The sequence below is a fragment of the Onychostoma macrolepis genome, chromosome 13 (assembly GCF_012432095.1).
Source record: "Onychostoma macrolepis isolate SWU-2019 chromosome 13, ASM1243209v1, whole genome shotgun sequence".
NCBI lineage: Eukaryota > Metazoa > Chordata > Actinopteri > Cypriniformes > Cyprinidae > Onychostoma > Onychostoma macrolepis.
Genome location: NC_081167.1, coordinates 12,459,130 through 12,482,048, shown reverse-complemented (window position 1 = coordinate 12,482,048; position 22,919 = coordinate 12,459,130). Strand labels below are relative to the sequence as shown.

The following is a 22,919-nucleotide window of genomic DNA, read 5'->3' as shown; positions in this document are numbered from 1 at the left end:
ATCAATATTAAATCCCTTTATTTTTATGTCGGGAAAAACGGAACGCCCCAAAAGCCTTTAGGTAGGCTAAATTATGTAATTTTAAATTACATCATTTAATTAATTAATTAGCCTAGTAATTATCAGGACACCACGAATTACCACCATATTATGTTTGCTTCTTGATGACTGCTATTTGTTTACTACTAGTAGTGAATTTATTCTGATCTATTTGGCAGAATTCAAATGAGCCATTTTAATCTAGATTAATTCCAAGATTACAGTGAGATTAATCTAGATTAAAAAATTAATCTATGCCCACCACTAATATATATATATATATATATACTGTATATGTATGTATATATATATATACATATATATATATATATATATATACTGTATATGTATATATATATATATATATATATATATATATATATATATATACTGTATATGTATGTATATATATATATATATATACATATATATATATATATATATATATATATATATATATATACTGTATATGTATGTGTATATATATATATATATATATATATATATATATATATATATATATATATTAGTGGTGGGCATAGATTAATTTTTTAATCTAGATTAATCTCACTGTAATCTTGGAATTAATCTAGATTAAAATGGCTCATTTGAATTCTGCCAAATAGATCAGAATAAGTTCACTACTAGTAGTAAACAAATAGCAGTCATCAAGATATATATATACTGTATATGTATGTGTATATATATATATATATATATATATGTGTATGTAATATAAATTTTTTATATATATTTTTTAAACATTAGAAATTATAACTGTTATTTTTCTGCCATTAACTGCCATTATTTGTATCAAAAATTTTAATAATTATTTACAGATGAATTATCCAAATATATGTTAGTTTCAGTCCACTATTTTTGTAAGACTGATTTACTTTATGATTTTTTTTTTTTTTTTACATATACTGAATAACTTCACATGAGAGATATTGATGTTGTAACTACCTTGGAGCCAAACCTCTGGGTTAATTAATACTGATAGGCTCCTTTGACCACTTTAATTGATCTGTGTGTGTATTCAGTCAATTATTGTTCCTCACAGCAAGGTTGAAAGGAGTCGCGACTGGTCATGAAGCTAATCAGCTACTGTCCTGATTATGTGTCAGATCAATGCGTGCTTTCAGCAACCTGATGAGATGCTTGTGTTTGTCTTTGTTAGAGAGCGGGATGAGCTGATGACCGTGCTTTGTTCTCTGAGGGCCAGTCAGACTGAGGCCCAGCAGAGAGAATGGGCCGCCTATCAGCAGGTCAAACAGGCAGTGGAGATGGCAGAGGAGGCAAACCTGGAGAAGACACGAGTATGTGCCAACACCACTGATTTGAATATGAATGTTACTGTTTTGCATGATATTAAATGCTAAATGAGATGGGTATACTCATTGATCTTGACCTCCGGTCTGTCCCTGTGCACCTGCAGGCGTTGGTGCAGTGTGAGCACTTCCACAGTGAGCTGACTAGACAGAGGGAGAGGCTGGAGAGAGAGCTGGCATCTGAACAGGAGAAGATCTCCCAGGCCAGGGAGGCAGCGCGTTTAGAGAGCAAGAAAGAGAAAGAAGAGCTCGCCCAGACAGTTAGTTCCTTACCATAATAAGAAATGTTTTCTTAATTTGCATGTAGGGTCATATATTTTATCGAACTGAATATTTATGAGCGTTTTTTGTTCAAAAGGATTGGAATGTTTCGACAAAGCTAGTATATGCTGCCCTCTAGTGTCATTTTAATTATGGCACACAACTACAATTTTGAAAAATGACTTCAGATTCAGTGCAAAACAAATCCCAAAAATTAGATTCTGCACTATTGTTAACTAAATATCAGAACTGAATAAAAGCTTCAAGTTTAAACCAAACTAAAAAGAAGAAAATCAGTAGCATTCAAAAAATGCTTTATTTCATGTCTAGTTGAGCTCCTGTTATACATTCTTATGTTTTCGCATTTACCTTTTATTTATTAATTTGGAAGATGCATTATTCCAAAGAGACTTACAAATAATGATTACAACAAGCCTGCTTTCTTTTTACTAATTTCATACATTATTACATTAGAAATTCATTAGCTGCAATAGTTTGAAGTTTAATTGAAAATCAGATTTCAGAATGTCTTATTAATTCTGTGCGCTTTTTTGCTTTAATTATTTAATTTACTAATTTGATTAGTGACCTAGAAATAGTGCAGAATCTGAAATATTTTTTATTCATGCTACTATGCAACTCATAGTTGTTTCTTAACACTTTCAGTTTATTTCTAGGTATATTCAGGTTATTTCTTGGGCCTCATTTTAAGAGTAAATAGTCCTATACGGTGGTCCCAAAAACGTATTTGGACACTCAGGCCACACTTACAGATATTACAATTAGCTAATATTAATTAAAATCACTAATATAGCTATTTTTAATTGTAATGTTCTCCAATGTAAGGTGACCAGTCTCTCTCAGAGAGTGGCTGAATTGGAGGGTCTGCTGGAGAGGGGAGAGAGAGACCGGAACTCACTCAATAGCCAGCTGGAGGAAGCTTATAAGAAGCTTACAGCACAGGAAACGGACAGCAGCAAGGTACAGCCCAGTGAAAACCTTCCCTACAACAATCAAAGTTTGCTGATTTGGACTGTCCTTTTTGTAATGCTCTTGCGACAATATGATGAACCCAATATCTGTAGATGAATTTCAAGTGATTTTGTGTTGGTCTCATATTTGATTCCCCAGGTTTTCTTAAATCAATAGAGCCAATGAAAGAAAACTCAAAAAAGTGTACTGGTGGTCATTTTAGCTAAAAGTTACTATGCTAAATGGCAAGTGAGTAATTCACCATACAAAGTGAATTAGCTTTTGAAATTTCACTCACATAATGTGTTTTTGAGTCAAACATGATATTCAACAGGCCTTTTTTTCCTTTGGAATAACATACACTGATAAATCTTTCACAATAAGCATTAAGGAAGCAAATGGGGCAATCTTGCTTTTAAGTCCAACATTATTTGGATGCCAAATTTGATCTTTCTTTATATGTAGGTTAACTGGTTCAGTCATCTTTGTATGGAGAATGTTTCGTCACTAGATGGCAGTAAAACTATATTATTAGCAAAACTGATAGAGTTAATACTGCAACAGCTCTAGTAGAAGTTTATGGAGATGATAGAAAGGCGCAGCAAACATCTCCTCAATGAATCAGTTTCTAGTATGTGAATTAACAGTTTTCTCCTGAACAGCGGACAGAAGTATTGACCTTGGACTTTGCTTTAAGCTGCATGTATGCTTGTGTCAGGTGTGCGCGGAGCTGCGTTTTCTGTTGAGCCAGGCCCAGCTGAAGAAAGAGGAGTCAGAGAGAGAGGTGAGAGACATCAGCTCCAAACTGGGACGTCAACTAGAACTGGCTGAGCAGGTAAGAGAAAGTTGATCCATCATATGGAGAGAATCTACAAATTTTTTTCTTTTAAACAATAACTATATATTAGCCAGTTTTGCAATTTACAGTGTTACTGTTAAAAATTGGCTTTTAGTTTGTATGTGCCAAAAATAAAAAGGCCAAGTTTCTGCGAACAGTAAGGACATGTTTTAATGCAAAAATGAATTATCGCTTGGTCTCTCTCTCCCCTCTCACGGGGTTCAGGAAGTACAGAAGTTGGGTGTGGAGCTGAACGGTTGCCGGCAGCGTTTGGAGGAGGCCCAGAGGGCAGAGGGCCGAGCCCGGGCGGAGGCAGCCGGCCTGGCTGAGGGGCTAAGCCGCGCCCAGCGCCAACTGCACCTCACCAGGTAACCCCCTTAATCCTATTACATGCCACAACACTGCGCCCGTCCACTGGCCCCAGTGTAGTGCCAGCACACCGGCAGGAGGGCACCCGCACTTTATTAAATCGCCACTAGCCACCGGCTGCCACCGCCACAGTCCACCACGCACCAGGAGAACAGGGCCGGAGAGAGGGGCACATGCTGTCTCTCTCGATAACATCACTCAGTTTAGCGGCGAGTAAAGTTGAAATCAGTTAATACTTCTGACAGGTTTTCGCCTTTCGAACTTTATTACTAATCTGATTCACGTTATTTGTGTAAATCAGTACTGAGTGAGTAGTGCATATGTGGCTTCTCATACATTTATACATTTATACATTTTCCGCATATGTGCACATTTCACTCGTATTCGTAGCCATGATAATGAGCTGGCGTTAAATATAAATATATTTTGGTTGTTAAATTCGATTCACACCATTTAATTAAATCAAAAGCAGACCCTCTACATTGAGCTAACACTGTTTTTTTATTTTATCTGAAGATATTACAGCAAAGATGTTGTTTTATGAATCAGTGGCACCTTTTGTGTTGAATGCTTGTCTGTATGCGTTCAGGCTTTGGATTTTTAATTTGATATGCATCTTGCAAAAATCTCCCTAAACTCTGATAAATCAGACCAGAATAGGTGATAAGCGAATAAACAGTGTTTTTCAGCAACATTTGTTCAACTAATCCCGTCTTATTAGAAAGCAAATAGATTATAGCTCAGATTAGGAAGAATAGATCAGATTTAACACCTCCCACCCTTATTATTATATATGAGAGAGAATGTTTTTGGCACAGTAAGACACTTACAGGGACGTTAAGTGCAATTTAACAGTTTACAGTTCATTACTATAAATTAGACTTACTGCCAGCAAAGCCCAAAGGAACATTCTGTTCTTTTAATTTATTTTTTTAGTACTACTAAATATATAGTGGTCCCAAAAAGTATATGGACACTTATATCTTTTAAAAGTCAAAAGATTTGTGAATGTCATTGCATATGTTCCAAAATATTAAACCAGGTGCAATCTGCAAATTATGCCAGATGCTTCTCTCAGAACTAACTTTTTTAGACATTTTTTGCAGTTATTTTTAATCAACTGGTGTTGATAAGACTATTTTTGGTGGATTTATGAAGTCTGTTCCGCTCAAGTTCACACAGGTGTCCAATTAGAGTAACCACAGTTACTCTAATCATAATGAATCATGACAATTTGACAGCTTCAGAGGTTACAAATTTATTTTTCTGTTTTCATTTTGTACAGTATATCTAAAAAAAAAACTTTTTAAGTTTTGCTTAAAAAGTGTGTTCGTGCTCTCTAAATGCCATATAGTTTGAAATAACCAAATAATTCTAATACTGACATACTGTATACATTACTAAAAGTTTGATGGCAGTAATTGTTTTTTTTTTTGTTTTTGAAAGAAATTAATACTTTTGTTCAGCAAAGATGGTTTAAATTAATCAAAAGTGACACTAAAGACATTCTTGTTACAAAGGATTTCTATTTCAAATAAATGCTGTTCATTTGAAGAATCCTGAAAAAAATGCACCTCAGTTTCCACAAAAATATTAAGCACATGCAGATATGAAATAAAATGAGGAATGATTTCTGAAGGATCATGTGACACTTAAGACTGAAGTAATGGCTGCTTTGTTGCTGCATTTTAGTAATGTAGTGTTTCAAAATATTACTATACTATAAATAAAACTGTTTTACTGTAATTTTGATCAAATGAATGCAAGACTTCTTTCAATCTTAGCGAACCCCAACTTTTGAACTGTAGTGTATATTTTCATCCACTTATGCTGCCACGTGCACAGTAGTTTTATATATAGGTTTATAGACATGAATACGGTAAAAATAAGTTTTATTTGAATGCTATTATATTTGCTTATATAACCCCTGGAATGTGGTGTATACACACCCCTGGTTATAGGAATCACTGCTCTAGATTTCCTGTTTATGGCATTTCTGTGCCCATTGAATGATTGGCCACAATGAAGCCATCCATTTCCATGTCTCCGTGGATGTGTCCTACCCCAGCGGTAAGCGTAGGCAGTGCTGAAGCCTCAGTGGGTTTGAATGGCACTGGGGTCTCCATTCCTCTGGAGGAAGTGGAGATTTTACAGCATCTGCCACAGCGCGGCACAGCTGCAGAGGAGGGACAGCATCTGTTCGCAAGGGAATTCAGTACTTAAGTATTAAGACTCGGTCATGTATTGTTTATAAATTACCATAAAGATGCATGCTGTTGCAGAAATATTAGTGAATAATTTGAGTCATTTGTTTACATTTGGAAAAGTACCACTGTGCATGAAAATGATCCAGATGGTTTTTGTGGAGTGGAGGTCTGGACAAACTCTTGTATTTGATGTTATTACACAGCAGAAGAATGTAGTCCTGCATTGTTAGTTTAGTACACCTGCTTTTTTAATGTACATTTACTATTTTGTAGACTTTGCATTAGTTTGGTCTACACCTCTATTTGAGTTACTAATGTGATTCAGATTCATTTTTATGTGTATTTCTGGATCTATTAATTCATTCAGAAAAGAGAAAAACAGAATTTATAAATATTAAATCAATAAAATTAACTTAATTTATTTATATTTAATATAAGTATTGAATTAATTGCATTATTTTGCCATATTAATGCAGTGTTTAGAAAAACTTTCACCAAATTTGGTTCACTAAATCAGTCAGTGTAGTGTAACCTTAAATAGACCTCTTTGTGTGTAATCAACAAGCAGAACATTTGTGCTGTCATTTGACAAGAAATTCAAAAAACGGGAAATTATGTAGGACTTCTGTAGACCCAATATCACATACGACCTTTTTATGACATTGTCTCAAGAAAACTTGGATACATTTCAAGAAAGCATGATGCAATGTGTATAAATACATTTGAACTTATTTAAGGTTTAACTTAATAACTTGGACTTATTGACTGTATCCTGGAGGCTGTCAGAGATGATCAGATGAGTTTCCATTTTCTCATAATGGCCATGTGATGTATCTATTTATACATTTGATTTCTGGTGTGATAAAGAAGTTTAATTGCCTTTTGACAACTTTTTGCTGTTAAATAATTGAAGAAAATTCTGTGTGAGTATATTACCGCAGTTCAATTTCAAGCAGTCGGTAATTTAGTTTTTTGATCAGGGCATTATTGAAACGTAAGAGATTTTGCAGTGATTAAATGAGGTTGAATTAGCATTATAAAGCTCGGGCAGGATGCTGGCCTTTAAATGCTCTCTGCTTCTTCTAGATGAGGCAACAAAATGGCCTGCTGAAGATCAGAGTGGTTAAGCCGCTGACAGGCCCTGCTTTTGGCAGCAGAGAGTCTTTTAGCCGCTGTATGCAAGCATGGTGTGGACGTGGGCTGCCAGGGCAGGTTCTTTGGGCCAGCCGTAGTGCACAGATGCAGCAGACATCTGTGCATTCTTTCTCTCTTCCTTGAGGCTAATCCTTCTCTTTCCCATCTCTCTGTTGTCTTTGCTGTCCTTACACGTTCATGAACGCATGCGTACCGACCTGCGGGGGGCCCTGTGACTGAGCAGCCCAGGGGATGGTCATGTGGGGACCCTCTCTCTGTCACGTCCCCTTTGCTGGGTGCTCATTCAATCAGGCCCTCTGAAGCCAGACTTTGACTCTTTCCGTTCTCGTCTCACAGCTTGGATGATCACAGCTCCCACCAAACGGATGGGCAAAGCAGTTGTCTTTTGCTTTTTTCAGTTTTTTTCTCTCGCTCTGGCCCCCAGGCCCCCCGTGCACATGCTGGGGAGGGCCGGCGGCTCCAGTATTGGATCATCAGCCAGCTGTGCGCTGGGCAGCAGAGGATCTATCATAATCCTGCCGCTCTGTTCTCTGCCTTCTGACGGCTTTGAGCCCAGGCTTTATTCAGTTTGTTTGTTTGCTTTTGTGCGCTCGTGCCTTTTTGTCATCCCTCCCCCACTCCTTCCTTCTCTTGCACCCACCCTCCCACCTCTCCCAACATTCGGCAGACCCCATAGGGTGTGAAAATAAAGAGAGAAAAATGTGCGACGATATAAAAAAAACCCAAGTTGCGTTGTTTTGCCGTGCCGCTTTACCAGCCGCAACAGATTTTCCCCTTTGCCTTTCTGTGTTTGCTGGAGTTCACTGTGGTTTGGAACGGGACACAGGGGCTCGCTTTGTTCCAAATTCCCTCTCTTCTTCAGCAACATGAAATTTTGCAAGCAAGCGGTGACGCTGGCAGCGAGGCTTGAAGTTTTGATCCAACAAGAAGCATGTTGTGGTTTGTAAAGGAGAACCTTCAGGCATAAGTATGGATCTGAAAGTAGGAAATATTCACAACTTCTCTGTCGAGAGAGCTTAGTGGAGAACCTGGCCCTCTGAGCGCAGTAAACCCTCATACTCTATGCTTCATCCACCATATTGGCTACCGATTGGTTAATCGTGCTGTTGTGGGGGATGGAGAATTACAAGAAAAAAGCCTGCTAGAAGTTTTTGGGGATATGAAATGATCAGCCTCGTCTCACTTTGGCTTATTTTTGTATGTGAAGTGGAATTATTGCAGAAAAAGTCTCTCATTCACGAGAGGCTTGATGGTGCACGATTGTCCACATAAGTAAAGCTTCATTGTGAGCTGTGAGAGAATCTGGCTTAAATTGACATCTGTGCTGTTGCTGAACATGTTAAACATGTTAGCGCAGATGAAGACTGGACTTTTTTTATGCCTGAGTATCTTTCTATAATTTGACCTTATAGCATAATGTAAGTGGGTCAATAAGTGGGTGATGCTTTTTTCTATCTATTAATTCATTCAAAACTTTAAAATGCTTTTCATAAAAACAATTGAATATTGTTTTTGATGAATATTGTATTGATAAGACTTGAATATATCTATCCTATCATAAGTATATTTTAATGTAGTTCAAATAAATTTTGTTAAAATTAAAAATGTGAAGGTGATAAAACTGTTGTGATATCATGAAAAAAAAAGAAAAAAAAAAGAAATTCCTGACCCAAAATGTGTCTTAAATTATCAGATAATTTTACCTTTTTAGGGCAAGTTTAGTTCAGGATGTAAATATATAATCATATGATGTAATATTTATCATATTTTGTTGAAAAAAAAAAAAATATATATATATATATATATATAGGGAGAGAGAGATGGATAGATATATAGATATTAAACTTTTTAATACTCTTTACTTGATGGCATAACATGTTACATTTTTATAAAATTTATTAATATTTATTTATCATTAAGTCATTAAATTGAAACTTTTCTTGAAAATGGTATGAGGTTTTTAAAACCATGTGCAACCAACATGAATACAATGAGAACATTACTAAGAACTTGGAACATATGATTTAAACTAGATTTTCTGAACCTTGGGTAATTTTGTATGTCATTGATGCAAGTGTTCAACACAACTTGTCTGGTTGTCGGGGTGTGTCATTGACTTGTCCTCTCGCTAAGTTCTCTTAAGTTCTTGTGACTGGCCGACAAGAACTGTGAGACCAACTGCAGCGTTGGCATTAAAAAGTTGTTCTTCCCACCCCAGAATTCCATTAAACTTTGCACGCTTCTCTGCTTTCCCTCGGCCGCGCGTGAACGCGTGGAGGATGACAATCCCCTGAAAGGTGGAGAATCGGAAAATGAATAAAAGAGCGAGCAGATGCAGCCCCACGCCAGAGGGAGGCTGCCGCGGTGAGCAAAGTCTGCCGTGCCACCAAACTGCTGCAAACCAAGTCGGCGGGAAGCGCATGTACCATCCGACAGCAAATAAAAGATCGTAGCCCGCGTGTAGCGAATGAAATGGGGGCCGCCGCCAGCCACAAGAAGCCGTGTTAGCGCTTTGGGGTGAGTGCGGGCGCGGGCACTGGCAGGTAGCAGGGCGGTGTGCACGGTGCTGGGCGGCAGCCATCTTGTTGGGGGAGCAGATGGCGATGGGGCATGGAGGGGAGGGGCTGCTTAGCAGAACTAATCAGACAGTAACGGATGGGGCAGCTGGGACCGCTGCCGGCCAGGCGGGAGAGTGCCGGCGAGCCGCCCAGTGAGTGTCATGATGTTGACAGTGGTGTGCCCGTTGGCCTGGGATGAGACCTTGCCACGTCTTCACGCCTCGCCGGCAGGGCTGCTGGCCTCAGGCTCCTCCTCCACTTCACACGGCAGAGGGCAAGAAGATGGCTTTTGTCTTATGTTATCCTCAACGTCTTAGAGACGACATTGCAGACTTTGTGAACCCGGGTCACGCGGTATAGCGATGTAACAAGCTTAACTGGTCCAGGAGAAGTTGGTCCATTAGATATCAAGTGATACCAAGTTGAAATCTGGTTATTGTAGTTCTACTTGTGTTCTCAAATCCTCATTTTCTTTGCAATGGGAAAACAAAATTACTTTCCAGTTTTCTAAACATTATTTTATAAACAAATTAATTAATCTCTCAGTGACTGTCATATCATATTTTACTGCACCAGCCATTAAGTTAAAAATTAAAGATTCACTCTAGAATATAGAGTGAGTAAAGTATTAAAGAACCTGTTATTGAACAGCGTGTAAAATATGAATATCAAACTCGGTGTATTTGTGTAATGTTAACATCGATCAGCAGTGATCCCCCCTTCTTCTTGTCCATGCATTATGTTTCTCCACTGGCCTATAAGACCAGATGCAATGCCAGAGGCTATGCCCCTCAACCAAGCAAGCCCTCAACTCATTGCCAGCAGTTTGCTCCATTATTTAACAGTGTAACCAAGTTCAAGGCAATTACATATGTGTCATTTATTTACAGGCCCCTAAGAGGACAATGTAGTGTACACAAGAGAACACACTCTCGTTCTGAATACTGCCGCTACAGCTAGCAACGTTTGCCAACAGAATGCATATGTTTGAAACATTGTGCAATTTGCACAGAGGGGAAAATATCTCCAAACATGGCACATACTTTCCATTTAATGATGAGCATTGACAGTTAAAATGACTATAATACTGACATTGCTAAATTAATGAAATCTTCATATTTTATGGAATGTTAGGCAGTCACTACTACAGCTACTTGATGTGTGATAATTCCTGTGATGAAACTTCAATATGATTCCAGAATATAAGTATCAGTTACTATAGTAAGAAAAGAAAGAAAGGTAATAATACCTAATATAAAAAAATGAATGCATAACTCAAGAACTTTTAAAAAAAAATCTTAACAGTCCAGTTCATATGAATATGAATTGTGTACCATGAATCATTTATATTTTTCTGAATTAAATGATTAAATTTATATAAGTTTTTATTTTTATTTTTTATTAATTAATTTATTTATTTTTAAGTAACTCTTTTGTTCAGCAGGTCATTGCTGTCATTACTTTCTATCTCTAAGAATCCTGGAAAAAAAGACATTACACCATTCCAATAAAATTATTAAGCAACTCCGCTATTTTCACCATTAATAATAAGAAGAGCACTAAATCAGCATATTAGAATGATTTCTGAAGGATCATGTGACACTGAAGACTGGAGTTGCTTTGCCATCACAGGAATAAATCACATTTTAAAATATATTAAAAATAACTATATTAAGAGTTATATTATATAAGAGACTTCTTTCAAAAACATAAAAAAATGTGATGCATTCTTCATCTTGTCTTTTCAGAATCATCATTTGCAAATCAAACTGTTATCAGCAAATATTTATACCAGTGAAGCTTCAGTTTCAACCCTTTATCATGTTTAAAATAAGATTTCGTTGTTCAACTTTAAACTTCCAGTCCTACTAAAACTATATGTCCGTGTGTCTTGAGAACTGCTTCAGTGCCGTGGCCCAGCTCTGTGTCATGATGGTACAGGACAGAATGTTGCCAGTCCCCAGGCAAAGTGGGAGCAAATCTGTCGGGTGCAACTGTTCTCACTTGGGCCAACTCTGCCCAGAGAAAGTGCCCTACTTACTGTTTCTGGAAGCTGGGTTGTTCTCCTTCTCCTCCTCTTTTTCGAAGTCTCCATGACACTTTTTTTCTTGGTCACCACAAGTGCAATTTCAATAATAGACTTCCATCTATTATTATTCCAATAGGTTCCATATTAGCAGTAGCTGGGGCCAGAGTGCTGATTTCTGATTAATGGTGCCCACATGTTTCTGGAGGTGTATTTTAGTGTGCTTTGCTCGCTGGCTCAGCTGTATATGAATTTCTTCTCAGTTTTGGAGCAGGTTTAATCAAGTGTCTTTGCTCTGTTTAGCCAGAATGCATTAATTGTTTTTGCGTAGTCCATTTGTTAGGTCCAAAAAAAAAAAAAGCATTATCAGTAAATTTATATTAAAACATACAGTTTTAATATCATCACGGCTTTCTATATACGTCTCCCCTCTTTTCACTCTCCCCATCTACTCCGCTCTCCAGATGGCATAAGGAGTCCATCACAAAGCGGGCATCCTCCCACAAAAACCTGCCATGAAAAAGAAGCGGAAGAGATGGGCACAACCCTAAGACCCGGCAGCCCGACACCCTGTTGGGTTAAAAGCGCTGTTTGTTATGCTCCGCGCCGGCCATGCGCTTTTTGTGGCGGGTTTGATTTCTAAGCATGGGCACATTGGGCTTTTGGAGAGCGTGTTTGGTGTGTGATGGAGGGATGATGAAGGCAGTGCGGTTTAGTTGGGCCTCCTGTGTGAGGTGATACGAGTGGGGGGTCTGGCACAGGCCCCTCCAGGTCAACCCGAGCTGTGGAAATGCGTCACGCGCTTAGAGCGCGAGCCTCAACAGCACTGTCACAGGCTGTTTCACCCAGGGATAGCGCTCTGTCTTCCTCTCTTCCTCCTTCTCATCTTTGCGCTTTCATTTCTGTCCAGTTTGTGCATTTTGTCCCAGAATGCACATCACAGAATCCTCTTAAATATTATTAAACTGAGGTTTAGTTCTTACTAGGATGGAAACAAAAGAAATGTCTGTCATCATCTACTCATCGGTGTCATCGATTCTCATTATTTTTCACAAAAAATCTTTCTTGGTAGCTTTGGTCACCATTCACTTTCATTGTATGAAAAAGAGCAGCTTGGACATTCTGCTAAACTTCTCTTTTTGAGTTCCATGTAGGAAAGAATTAGATAAGAATGTCAAACAGGTTTGGAATGACATGAGGGTGAATTTATGATGACAATATTGTTTTATTTTTGAATGAGCTATATGTTTGGTCAAAGCTATTTTTCACAAAAGCTATTTAAAAATCCAATATTTTTTTTTCTGTTGAAATGAAAATCCTGGTCTTTATCATAAGCACTAATAAAAAATCTGCAATTTCTTGACCTAATCTGAAAACGTGGATATTTATTCAGCATATGTGAACACATCTCGGCTTCCTCTGTGTGCGTTTTCAAATCACAACAGATTCTCTACGGATACATAAGAAAAAAATGATTATCGTGATTAGTTGGTTTGTTGATAGGGGTGTCTTATAGAAAGGGAGGGGGTTGTTTGTAAATTGGTGGCGTCTGCAATTCGTTTTGCCTCTGACCTTGAGGGGGTTTTGCGCTTCTTGAAGAAGAAAGCAGAAGCTGGCGGTAAACAAAGTTCACTTCTGACAGATGGATTGAATGACAGAGAGGTTGCGAGTGCCAGAATAGCCCTGGCATCCGAGGAAATGTTCAATGCGGTCCAACAGGAGAGGAGGTGTGAACAGGTGCGGGGCTGCTGAAGGAAAGGGGACCAGATGGAGGGAGCCAGAGCCAGTTTAGTTAAAGGAAAAAGGGTGGGAGGGAGCAGCGAAGGGGGTATAAATGAAGGGGGGCGAGCGGCGGAGAGGCTGACGTGCACGCTAATAGATGTGGTTTGGATGTCGAGTAAATATAGGGTGTGTATGTTTTTCAGACAAGACTCGGGTGGCCCAGGTTGGGCCGTTTCATTCGCTCCTGAAGGGATGGGGGCGAGCGTGTCAGTGGGAGACAGGAAATAGGAGTGCGATTGACACTGACTGAGTGCAGCTGAATAAATGCTATAAAACATCTGAGGTTTGAGAGTGCGAACACTTTGCCATACTTCCTGTGTTAGCATGCCAGCCAAGTTTTCTTCAATATCTTGATAGCAAAATATTCTAGGTGTTTGTGCATAACTTCACATGCTTGTAAATGGAACTGTGCTCTCTCTACTGCTTGAAAGATGAGAATATCATCCTAAAGTCCGTCAAACTGTATCACAAAACCGGGATGAATGTTAGAACGCCAGATTAGTGCCTTCTGTCCATTTCCCTTCTTACCCCGCAGAGCAACCTGTACTTTTTTTTAACTTTTGAAAGTTTCTCTCGCACATATATTAACATACAAACGGTGGCAAGTGTCCTTGTGTACTGTTGAGTGCTCATGAAGCCAAACGGCTGACTCCAATTTGCGCACATTTTAGGAACGGTAGCATTTGGTCATTTTTGGCGTGGGATCACGGAGCACCACAGGGTGCTGCAAACTCTGCGCTCGAGCGGTCTGTGGTAGTCCAAATCAAATGGGCAACAGCTTGAATAGTACCCACTTAGGCAGCCCTCGGCCCTCGCGCTTCACCAGCACCCAGCTACGGAAACTGCTTTCTGCGGCTCAACGCTGCTCCCTACCAGGCAGACCGACCAACCCGGCTATGGCTCTTGACCGGAGGACATTAGGCCTCGCTCACATCATTACCAGCAGTGAGCAAACACACACTGACCTGCCATTGTGTAGTGGCTGGAGAGGGTGCGAGGTGAGTCAGAGCTGTCTGACCTGGCTTCACAACCGTTCATGCCAGTGCAAACACTCGAAACGCATGACATTTCAAATTTTAATTAACACAAATGAAATGAGTTCAAAATACACCAAGAAGTGTTATTTATACATAAACTTAAAATATGTCGTATATATACGTACGCTACCAATCAAAAGTTTGGGGTCAGTGAGATATTTTTAGATCATTTTAAAATGATTTCTCAAGGATCATGTGTCACTGAAGACTGGCTGCTTTTCCATCACAGAAATAAATTAAATTTTTAAGTATAACTATATTTAAATAATAGACACGAGTTGTTTTATATTGTATTAATATTTCACAATATTACTGTTGTCACTGTATTTTTGATCAAATAAATGTAACCTTGGTGAGCACGAAACTTCTTTCAAAAACATTTTTAAAAAATCAGAAAACAAAAACATTAATTAGAATTTTCAACATTAAAATCTTACAGACTCTTTTTTTTTCTTTTCTTTTTTTCTTTAAGTTTCATAATTTTCACAAACCTTAAAGGGTTAATTCATCCAAAAATTACTCTGTCATAGTTTAATAACCCTTATGTCTTTCCAAGCCTGTATGATTTTCTTTCTTCAGTGAAACACAGAAGAAAATATTTTGAAAAATGTCCGTTTTTTTTCAGTGGTAACCAAAACTTGCTACATTGTTCCAAATATCTTGAGAGGTACAAAAGTCATACATGTTTGGAGCGACATGAAAGTGATTAAATGATGACAGAATTTTCATTTTGGTTTGAAATATCCCTTCAAGTACTCATAACGATTCTTGCTTCATTTAGAGTCGTACATGATTGACAGGAATGACTTGTGGTTCACTAAGTGATCTAGGCTTGACTGATTCAGTGAATGTTTCAACAAACTGATTCAAAAAGAAAACTCATTCATGACTTATGAGTCTTCTTGAGTGATTCATTGAAGAAACAAGCTTGCAAGAGTCATTGGTTCATCACTTTTACTGCACTATTCACAACATTTGTTATTTTGTGGTTATATTTATCTCATCAAATTAAATCCAGTCAGCAAACCTTTGGTAAAATATAATTTCATCGCTGCCACTGGCTCCGAAATTAATACATTTAGAGATATCACTGTTTGATAGTTTGCTAGATACACACGTGATTTCTAGTAAATCTACAGTACATATGACATGTTATTAATATTCCATATTGGGCATTAATTTAATCGATAAAACCTGAGTGTATATAAGAATCAGTCTACGAAAACGAATTTGTATACTTAGCAATCAATGCATGATACCACCTCTGTTTTTCTGCTAGCTGTACTACATTAAATATACTTTTCCTTTAGATACACAAAGTTTTGATTTGTTGATGTCCACAGTATCTCGCTCGAAGGCCTCTCGCTTAGCCAACTTTTTCCCTAAAGTGCTCTCGGTAACTTTCTGGCGGTCTCTCTCATGCTAATTGGTCGACAAACACCCGACCCCCCCCCCCCACTCCATCCACACCCCCGCACCCCAGTGAGTGGCTGGGCCCCCTGGAAAGCCACAGTAACAAATGGCTGGCTGTGAGGCCTTTGTGAGCCCCTGCTGAGCGCTGGTGTGGATGGTGTTTTAGGCCGCTGTTCAAGCACAGCGGGGGCCGAGCGCTCTCCCCCTGCTCGCTCTCTCTCACACAGCTCTCGCAGGCGGAGCGCCTTCACACTCCAGACGACAGCAGGCCTGCAGAGACGGTCACTTCTCCAGCTACATTCCAAACCCAGTGTGCGAGAAAAGTTTTCAGGCTTCACTGTTAATTAACACACTTTGACTTGAGTTTTGTGGGTGTTTTTCTTCTTCTTCTTGTCTTACTTTCTTTGGCGTGCATTATGTCTGCTCTTTTGTAGTGTAGACTAGTTGTTTTATTTGTGCGGATCATTAACGTGATGCTCTTCAACCTGGCGGCTGAGTAAAGAATGTGTGCCTTTGTTTCCACCTTTGAGTTGCTTTAACGTAGATCTACTGATCAATGTTGTATCTCAGAAATTATTGTGTAGTATGTTGCACATTTCTCTTTCACTTTCTCTTTGTCTGTGAGTCAACAAAGCTTTATTTTTGCATATCTGTAGAATGGTTTACAATACTGCTAGAGCATTCCAGGAATTGCGTAGCACAGGTGAGTGAAATCAACAGTAAAATAAAGGAGGGTGCCATAAATGAAGTGATACATGGGGTGTGAATATGTTGGAGTGACAAGAGATGTGTTGATGTATAATGTATAATGTATATTCTATACGTTAGATTCAAAATAACCTTGTTGTCACACCTGCCAATACTGGGCGAACTGAGTGAATTTATCAGCTTTAAATGTTTCTACCGACTGTACAAATGTACTTTGCATAATTCTTCATTTAAAAAAAATATTTTTTGCTACCATGGAAATGGTAAAATTGCAAGCTTTTTGTTCCCTTACATATTTGTGGCGAATAATGAAGTTTATTTTGATCCTAGCAGCATGATATAGTGCCCATGTACTCTATGTGAAATGATAGTTCTCATAAAAACATTCAGACACATGTTGATGGCTTAAAATGAGGAATATTCTTTAAATGTGCTGCCAAATGGAGTTCTGGAGAAAAAAAATCCAACCATATAAGATTTTTTTGGGAATGTCACTTAACAGCCTTACCTAATTACTAGCAGACAGCAGCTCCACATTTGGAAAGATCAGAGAAGAGAGACTCTGTGTATATTAACACAAACATTATTATTAGACAGATAAAATACCAGTGAGGCTCAGATTATCTTTCCATGCATTATGTTGCAATTCCTAATAAAGTCACCAGCCAAATGGCCAGTAGGCTAACATTTTATTTACTCGCCAACTTTTACTCTCGTTTGGTGCTCAGCGAGTGTTAATTTAGGACCCTAGTAAGTTACTTCTGATCCTGTTTTTTGATTTGTCAGTGTAGCTATATAACACAAAAGACATAAATCACCCCAAAATGAATATTCTGTCATCATTTACTCAATCTCATGTCATTTCAAACTTGTATGCATTCATTCTTCTGCAGAACACATAAGAAGATACTATGAATAATGTTGGTGAGAAAACATTCCTCAAAACATCTTATTTTATATTCCACAGAAGAAACAAAGTCATACAGGTTTGAAACAACATGAATGTAAGTAATTGATGATTTTTGGGTGAACTGTGTCTTTACTTAATAGTTAAGTTAAATTTTGTGTTTGTGTTGTAACATTTGTATTGTGCTGTTATTGCAGCTTAAAGGGATAGTTCACCCAAAAATGAAAATTCTGTCATTAATTACTCACCCTCATGTTTTTCCAAACCCATGAGACCTTTGTTCATCTTCGGAACACAAATTAAGATATTTTCAATCCAAATTAATCCAAGAGCTTTCTGACCCTGCATAGACAGCAACAGAACAGAAATGTTCCCAGACCCAGAAATGTTGTAAGGATATTGGAAAAAAATTGTCCATGTGCCATCAGTGGTTCAACCGTAATTTTACAAAGCTACAAGAATACTTTTTGTGCACAAAGAAAACAAAAATTAAGACTTTATTCCAGAATTGTTGAATTAAGTCGTAATTTTAGTTTTCTTCGCACACATAAAAGTATTCTCGTAGCTTCATAGAATTATGGTTCAATAGACGCCATTGCTGTCTATGGGAGGGTCAGAAAGCTCTTGGATTTCATAAAAAATATCTTAATTTGTGTTCTGATGATGAATGAAGGTTGTACGGGTTTGGAACGACATGAGGATGACAGAATTTTCAGTTTCGGGTGAACTAACCCTTTAAAATCAAAGCATTGTTCTGTTTGTATGAGCAACCTGGTCCAGCCCGGCACAGCAGCGCTGGCTTAACCAGTGCCGTAAATATGGGGCGGGGTTGTCTGATTGTCTGACCAATGACAGAGGGATATATCAGGAAACCTGTTTGAAAACATTCATTTTGCAGTTCCGAACGGTGACGCTAGTGGCACAGAAGCCGCACACTGTACTGTTTACTGATCTACATGTGTAGCGCTCTCATTTTTTTGCTCTCTCTCACTCTGCAGGCAGGAGAAGGAGGCGGTAGAGCGCTGCTGTGGAGAGGACATGGCCGCTCTGACCTTCCAGGCACAGCGGCGCGAACGTGAGCTGACACAGACGCTCCAGCAAATGGAGGCGCAGCACGAGAGGAGTGGTGGGTGTTCGCCGGTGCGCTGCCCCTTGCCAGAACAACCGCCTCACCCGCCCTTCCGCCTGCCTCACCCCCACAAGCTCCGGGCGTGAGCCACACTGTGCGGGACGGCATCAGGAACACCTGTAACCTTTGGCTGGCCGAAGGGAGCAGATGCTCAGCGCTCCAGAGCTTCGGCGCTACGTATTAGTTAGCGTTTAAAAATGGGGGGGAGGCGGGCAGCGCTGCCCACTGTCTGCTGATTTCAGAGTGCTGCTCTCACATCTGTTGCACCATCTGGATGGGCGAGTTTAGTTTATTTACCTGTGTTTCCAGAAACTTGAGGCATGCTGATTGCCAGAACAAAGCGCAGAGAAAACAAAGGGCTTCTTTCTGGCGCGGCTGCACGGCACACATGTTGTCTAAAGAGAAATGGCATCAGAGGCTCAGCAGGAAGCTCTCTGGGCTTATGGAATTAGTCCTTTAATACCGCAGACCACTTCCCTTTCTAAGCATATAATGGCCACTCTCGATAGCTAATTATTTTTGTCCTGCTTTCCCCATCCCTGTCTCTCTAACTCTAAACGGATTGATTTTAGTAGTTAAGACAGAATCGCCTCTAGATGATACCACTTTTTTTTTTTTCTTCTTTTTTTTTTTTTTACTCTGCCCCGTTTGTTTAGAGTCCAGTTTGTTTCTTTTATCCTGGTTTGTGTGTGGTGTTTTCTCTGTGGCCTGCACATGCCCAGCTAGTTTCAAAGCGCAGCGACGCAGTAGGATTCTTTTAGTGAACTTTTCAACAGCTTCTAAACTTTTTGAACTTAATGAAAACTAAATTGAATTAATACTACAATACACATTTCCACTACATCCCTGCATTCTGTCTGCTTCTCCTTCACTCTGTCTTTTTACAGAATAGCTCAATGTATAGCCTATATACACAAAATATAAAGTGGGATCTTCAAACAAAGAAACGTTATGATGTAAAATCAATAATAAATATGTGTGATTTTGCACTATTATATTATATATAAGTCAATAAGAAAATGTGTGACAGTGGTCATATGAATCTTTGTACACATGGTCAGATGTTCCTCCATTAAAACACAAGATCATCTCTTTGAATCAAATCAAATCTCCATTTCAGATTTTGACACATGACCCTAAACTTTTGGGCCCAAGAAGAATATTTATTTGTTCGTTTGTTGCTTTGTGTTGCTCTACCTGTCTTCTATATTTTAGCACATCTGTGTGTTTGCAGTGTTAATGAGTCAAAGCTTTATCTGTTCACAGTCAGAGAAACAGATGCTCTTCTGAGTGCTCAGAACGGCCTGATTGGGAAACTGAAGGAGGAGTGTCAGACGCTCGGGGCAAAGCTGGAGGAACTGGCCCAGAGCAGCAGGTACAAAGCACTTTCAGATCATGTGTATCCTATTAATATTTTCATTCATTACAAACTCAAACCCAAAAAAAAAAAAAAAACTGAACCCAATCAAGTTCATGCCAGGTACTAGACCTTCATTTACACTTGTGATAAAGGTTTCTATGGCTATGGAAAACCTGGAAATTTGCGAGGTTTTTGTTTTTGTTTTGCTCAGCTGTGAAATGTTTAATCGACTATGAATTGCTATTTGTGAATCATGACTGACAAAGTTCACTAACGAATGAATTAGTCAGCACAAATAAGTGGAAATTCATTGGTCAAAAGATGTGTGAACCCTGGCTGTCTTGAGACCAGTATGTGCTGTTTCAAATATCAGAGCTTCTTTGGTCATGACTCTGACGTCTAGCATATCTACAGCTGAACTAAACATAGTGCTCGCTGTAACTGTGCTATTCCTTGCAGTGAAATCAGTGAAAATGAGTTTCCATGTTTGAAATGCAGATTGCTTGACATCGTCTTCTCAACTGTTTGATCTTGTTGATGCTTTGTGAATTGTGTATCTTCGCGGAGTCCGACATTCAGCGCGGAGCCACTCGCGGTGTGTTATCCAGAGCGTGGCATCCTTTCCGTGCCATACTGCTCTAGTCTGTGCCCCAGTAAGGGAGCTGTCACTGTACCCTGGCACACGCCAGCCTGTCCTCCGCGCAGGCTTTGCTCTCTGCCCATCACATGTGCCTCTCACCTCAGGCCTCTGGGGTAGTCAGCTGTTAAAACAGTGTAAAGCGCATTACTCACATCGCAGCTTGCAATCTGCCATGGTCAGTCAGCCCAGCTTGGGAAGGTACAGGCCACTGCTGCTCGCCCTCCCCCTTCCGCCCGCACGCTGAACTCAAGAAGACCTCTGAGGAACATGGATGCGGTGAATCATCTCCACGTATTAGTGGCCGTACTGTATTTACTGTGTTTTTAGTATTGCTGTCGACAGATAAAATCATGCACATGGATCTTTGACGGTGCCAGGCAGTGTCACTCACTGTGGCATGCTTTACTTTATCATTTCTCTTACTTTTATAACTATCACACATGCAGTATTTACGACCTTATATTGGCTGGGATGGAATATTTGCATCTTTAAAAATTAATGTCATGCCACAATACTTAAGTGTAGCACAAAAGGTGAAGAAAGCTGTATTTGCATAACTTCTGCAAACAAGGTGAATGAAATCAACATAAAAGCTTAAAATAAACAATGATGGGTAGTTGACATAAGGTATAATGTTCACATTGCCTCCTGTCAGGGTTTATTTTGCGATAATATTTTGTAACTATACAATATTGCATTTTTTACAGGGCTACTTGCCAAAAAATAAATAAAATATTGATGCAAGGTAAATTTCTTTTCTTTTCTTAATTATTTATAAAAACAGTGAGATTTTAAAATGTATAAAAAGAAATAGTGACCAAAATATGCTCTTTCCCTTATACATTTATAATAAATATAATCTAAAATGATGTTAAAAAATAATTATGTTAAAAGTTCAGGTGCATGTTATTTGTTAACTACTGACATTCTAGTATTATTGCTATCTAGTTACATTTACATTTTTAATGCAAGCAGGTTTGTGAAAGTCAAACAATTTTTTAATCATTTAGGGGTGTATTTAATTATTTTAGTTAGGTTTAGAGTGATAAAAATGTATTTTTAGTTAAATTTAATTTTACATTATTAAATTTTAAATTGTAATTATTTTTGAAATGTTGATATTTATTTTTTATATTTTTCAATGAATGAAATTTTTTTTGTTTTGTTTTTGGTAAAACAAAAAAAAAACTCCCTTGGAACAGATATTTAAAACAGTGTCATGTGAACATCCATGAACAGGAATGGTGTATGGACTGTGTATATACACTCACACACTTGATGTATTTCCCTCTACTGATCTCCCTGTCCTGTTTTATATCCTGTGACAGTGTGGCCTTCTGTTCAGTGTTGTGTTTTAAACTTATAGGCAGATGAGCACGCAGCACGCTGGCGAAAAGGTTCATTCTGCATCAGACTCGGATGAAGGTTGCTCTCTTGTCTGATGCAGCACACAAGCGAGTTGTGGTGGTGGATTTAATTATTTGTATCTTTAACAGTTTGTTCAAACACAACCTATTACGATGTCTGTTGACTTATATGAGCACATTAAACAAGTATACACATTAAATCAAAGATCCGTTTTTTGGAGCTGATGTCTTCCGTGTAGGCTCTTTAACTTTTGGAGAGCAGGGTGTTTTCAGTGCTAATGGAGTTGACTTGGCAGGGCTTTACCTGATGGCAGAGTGCTCAGGTGTTTCTGGTGCAATGAGAGTGTAGTCTTGTTATAGAAAGAGCCACACATTCGTCTGCCTAAATAACTGTTGCTGGAGCCATGGCATAGTGGTTAATGCAAGTTCAAATCCGGCTGTGACCCATCCAGTGATCCCAACCCTCCTTCTCTCTACTCTCTGTTGAGAGACAAAAGTGGAAAAACAAACAAACAAGGACAAAAAATGGTTTCTGTTGCTTCCTGATAGGCCTTCACACATGCTGCATTTGCATATGTGAGGAAATAATACATTTATCATATGTGACCCTGGACCACAAAACCAGTCTTAAGTCGCTGGGGTACATTTGTAGCAATAGCCAAAAATACATTGTGTGGGTCAAAATGATAAATTTTTCTTTTATGCCAAAAATCACTAGGATATTAAGTAAAGATCATGTTCCATGAAGATATTTTGTAAATTTCTTACCGTAAATGTATAAAAACTTCATTTATGATTAGTAATATGCATTGCTAAGAAC

The 22,919-nt window shown here is 38.6% G+C and overlaps 1 protein-coding gene across 2 annotated transcripts in view; it reads left to right on the top strand.

Annotated features, from left to right (window-relative positions):
* Positions 1 to 22,919, top strand: part of sdccag8 (SHH signaling and ciliogenesis regulator sdccag8) — a 42,628-nt gene that overhangs the window by 4,786 nt on the left and 14,923 nt on the right. For both annotated transcript variants that reach the window (XM_058796207.1, XM_058796206.1), the window contains exons 9-15: positions 1,220 to 1,358; positions 1,478 to 1,630; positions 2,478 to 2,612; positions 3,322 to 3,438; positions 3,667 to 3,809; positions 18,602 to 18,729; positions 19,999 to 20,107. In XM_058796207.1, coding sequence (XP_058652190.1) covers positions 1,220 to 1,358; positions 1,478 to 1,630; positions 2,478 to 2,612; positions 3,322 to 3,438; positions 3,667 to 3,809; positions 18,602 to 18,729; positions 19,999 to 20,107 — 924 coding nt within the window. The remainder of the gene's footprint in view (positions 1 to 1,219; positions 1,359 to 1,477; positions 1,631 to 2,477; positions 2,613 to 3,321; positions 3,439 to 3,666; positions 3,810 to 18,601; positions 18,730 to 19,998; positions 20,108 to 22,919) is intronic.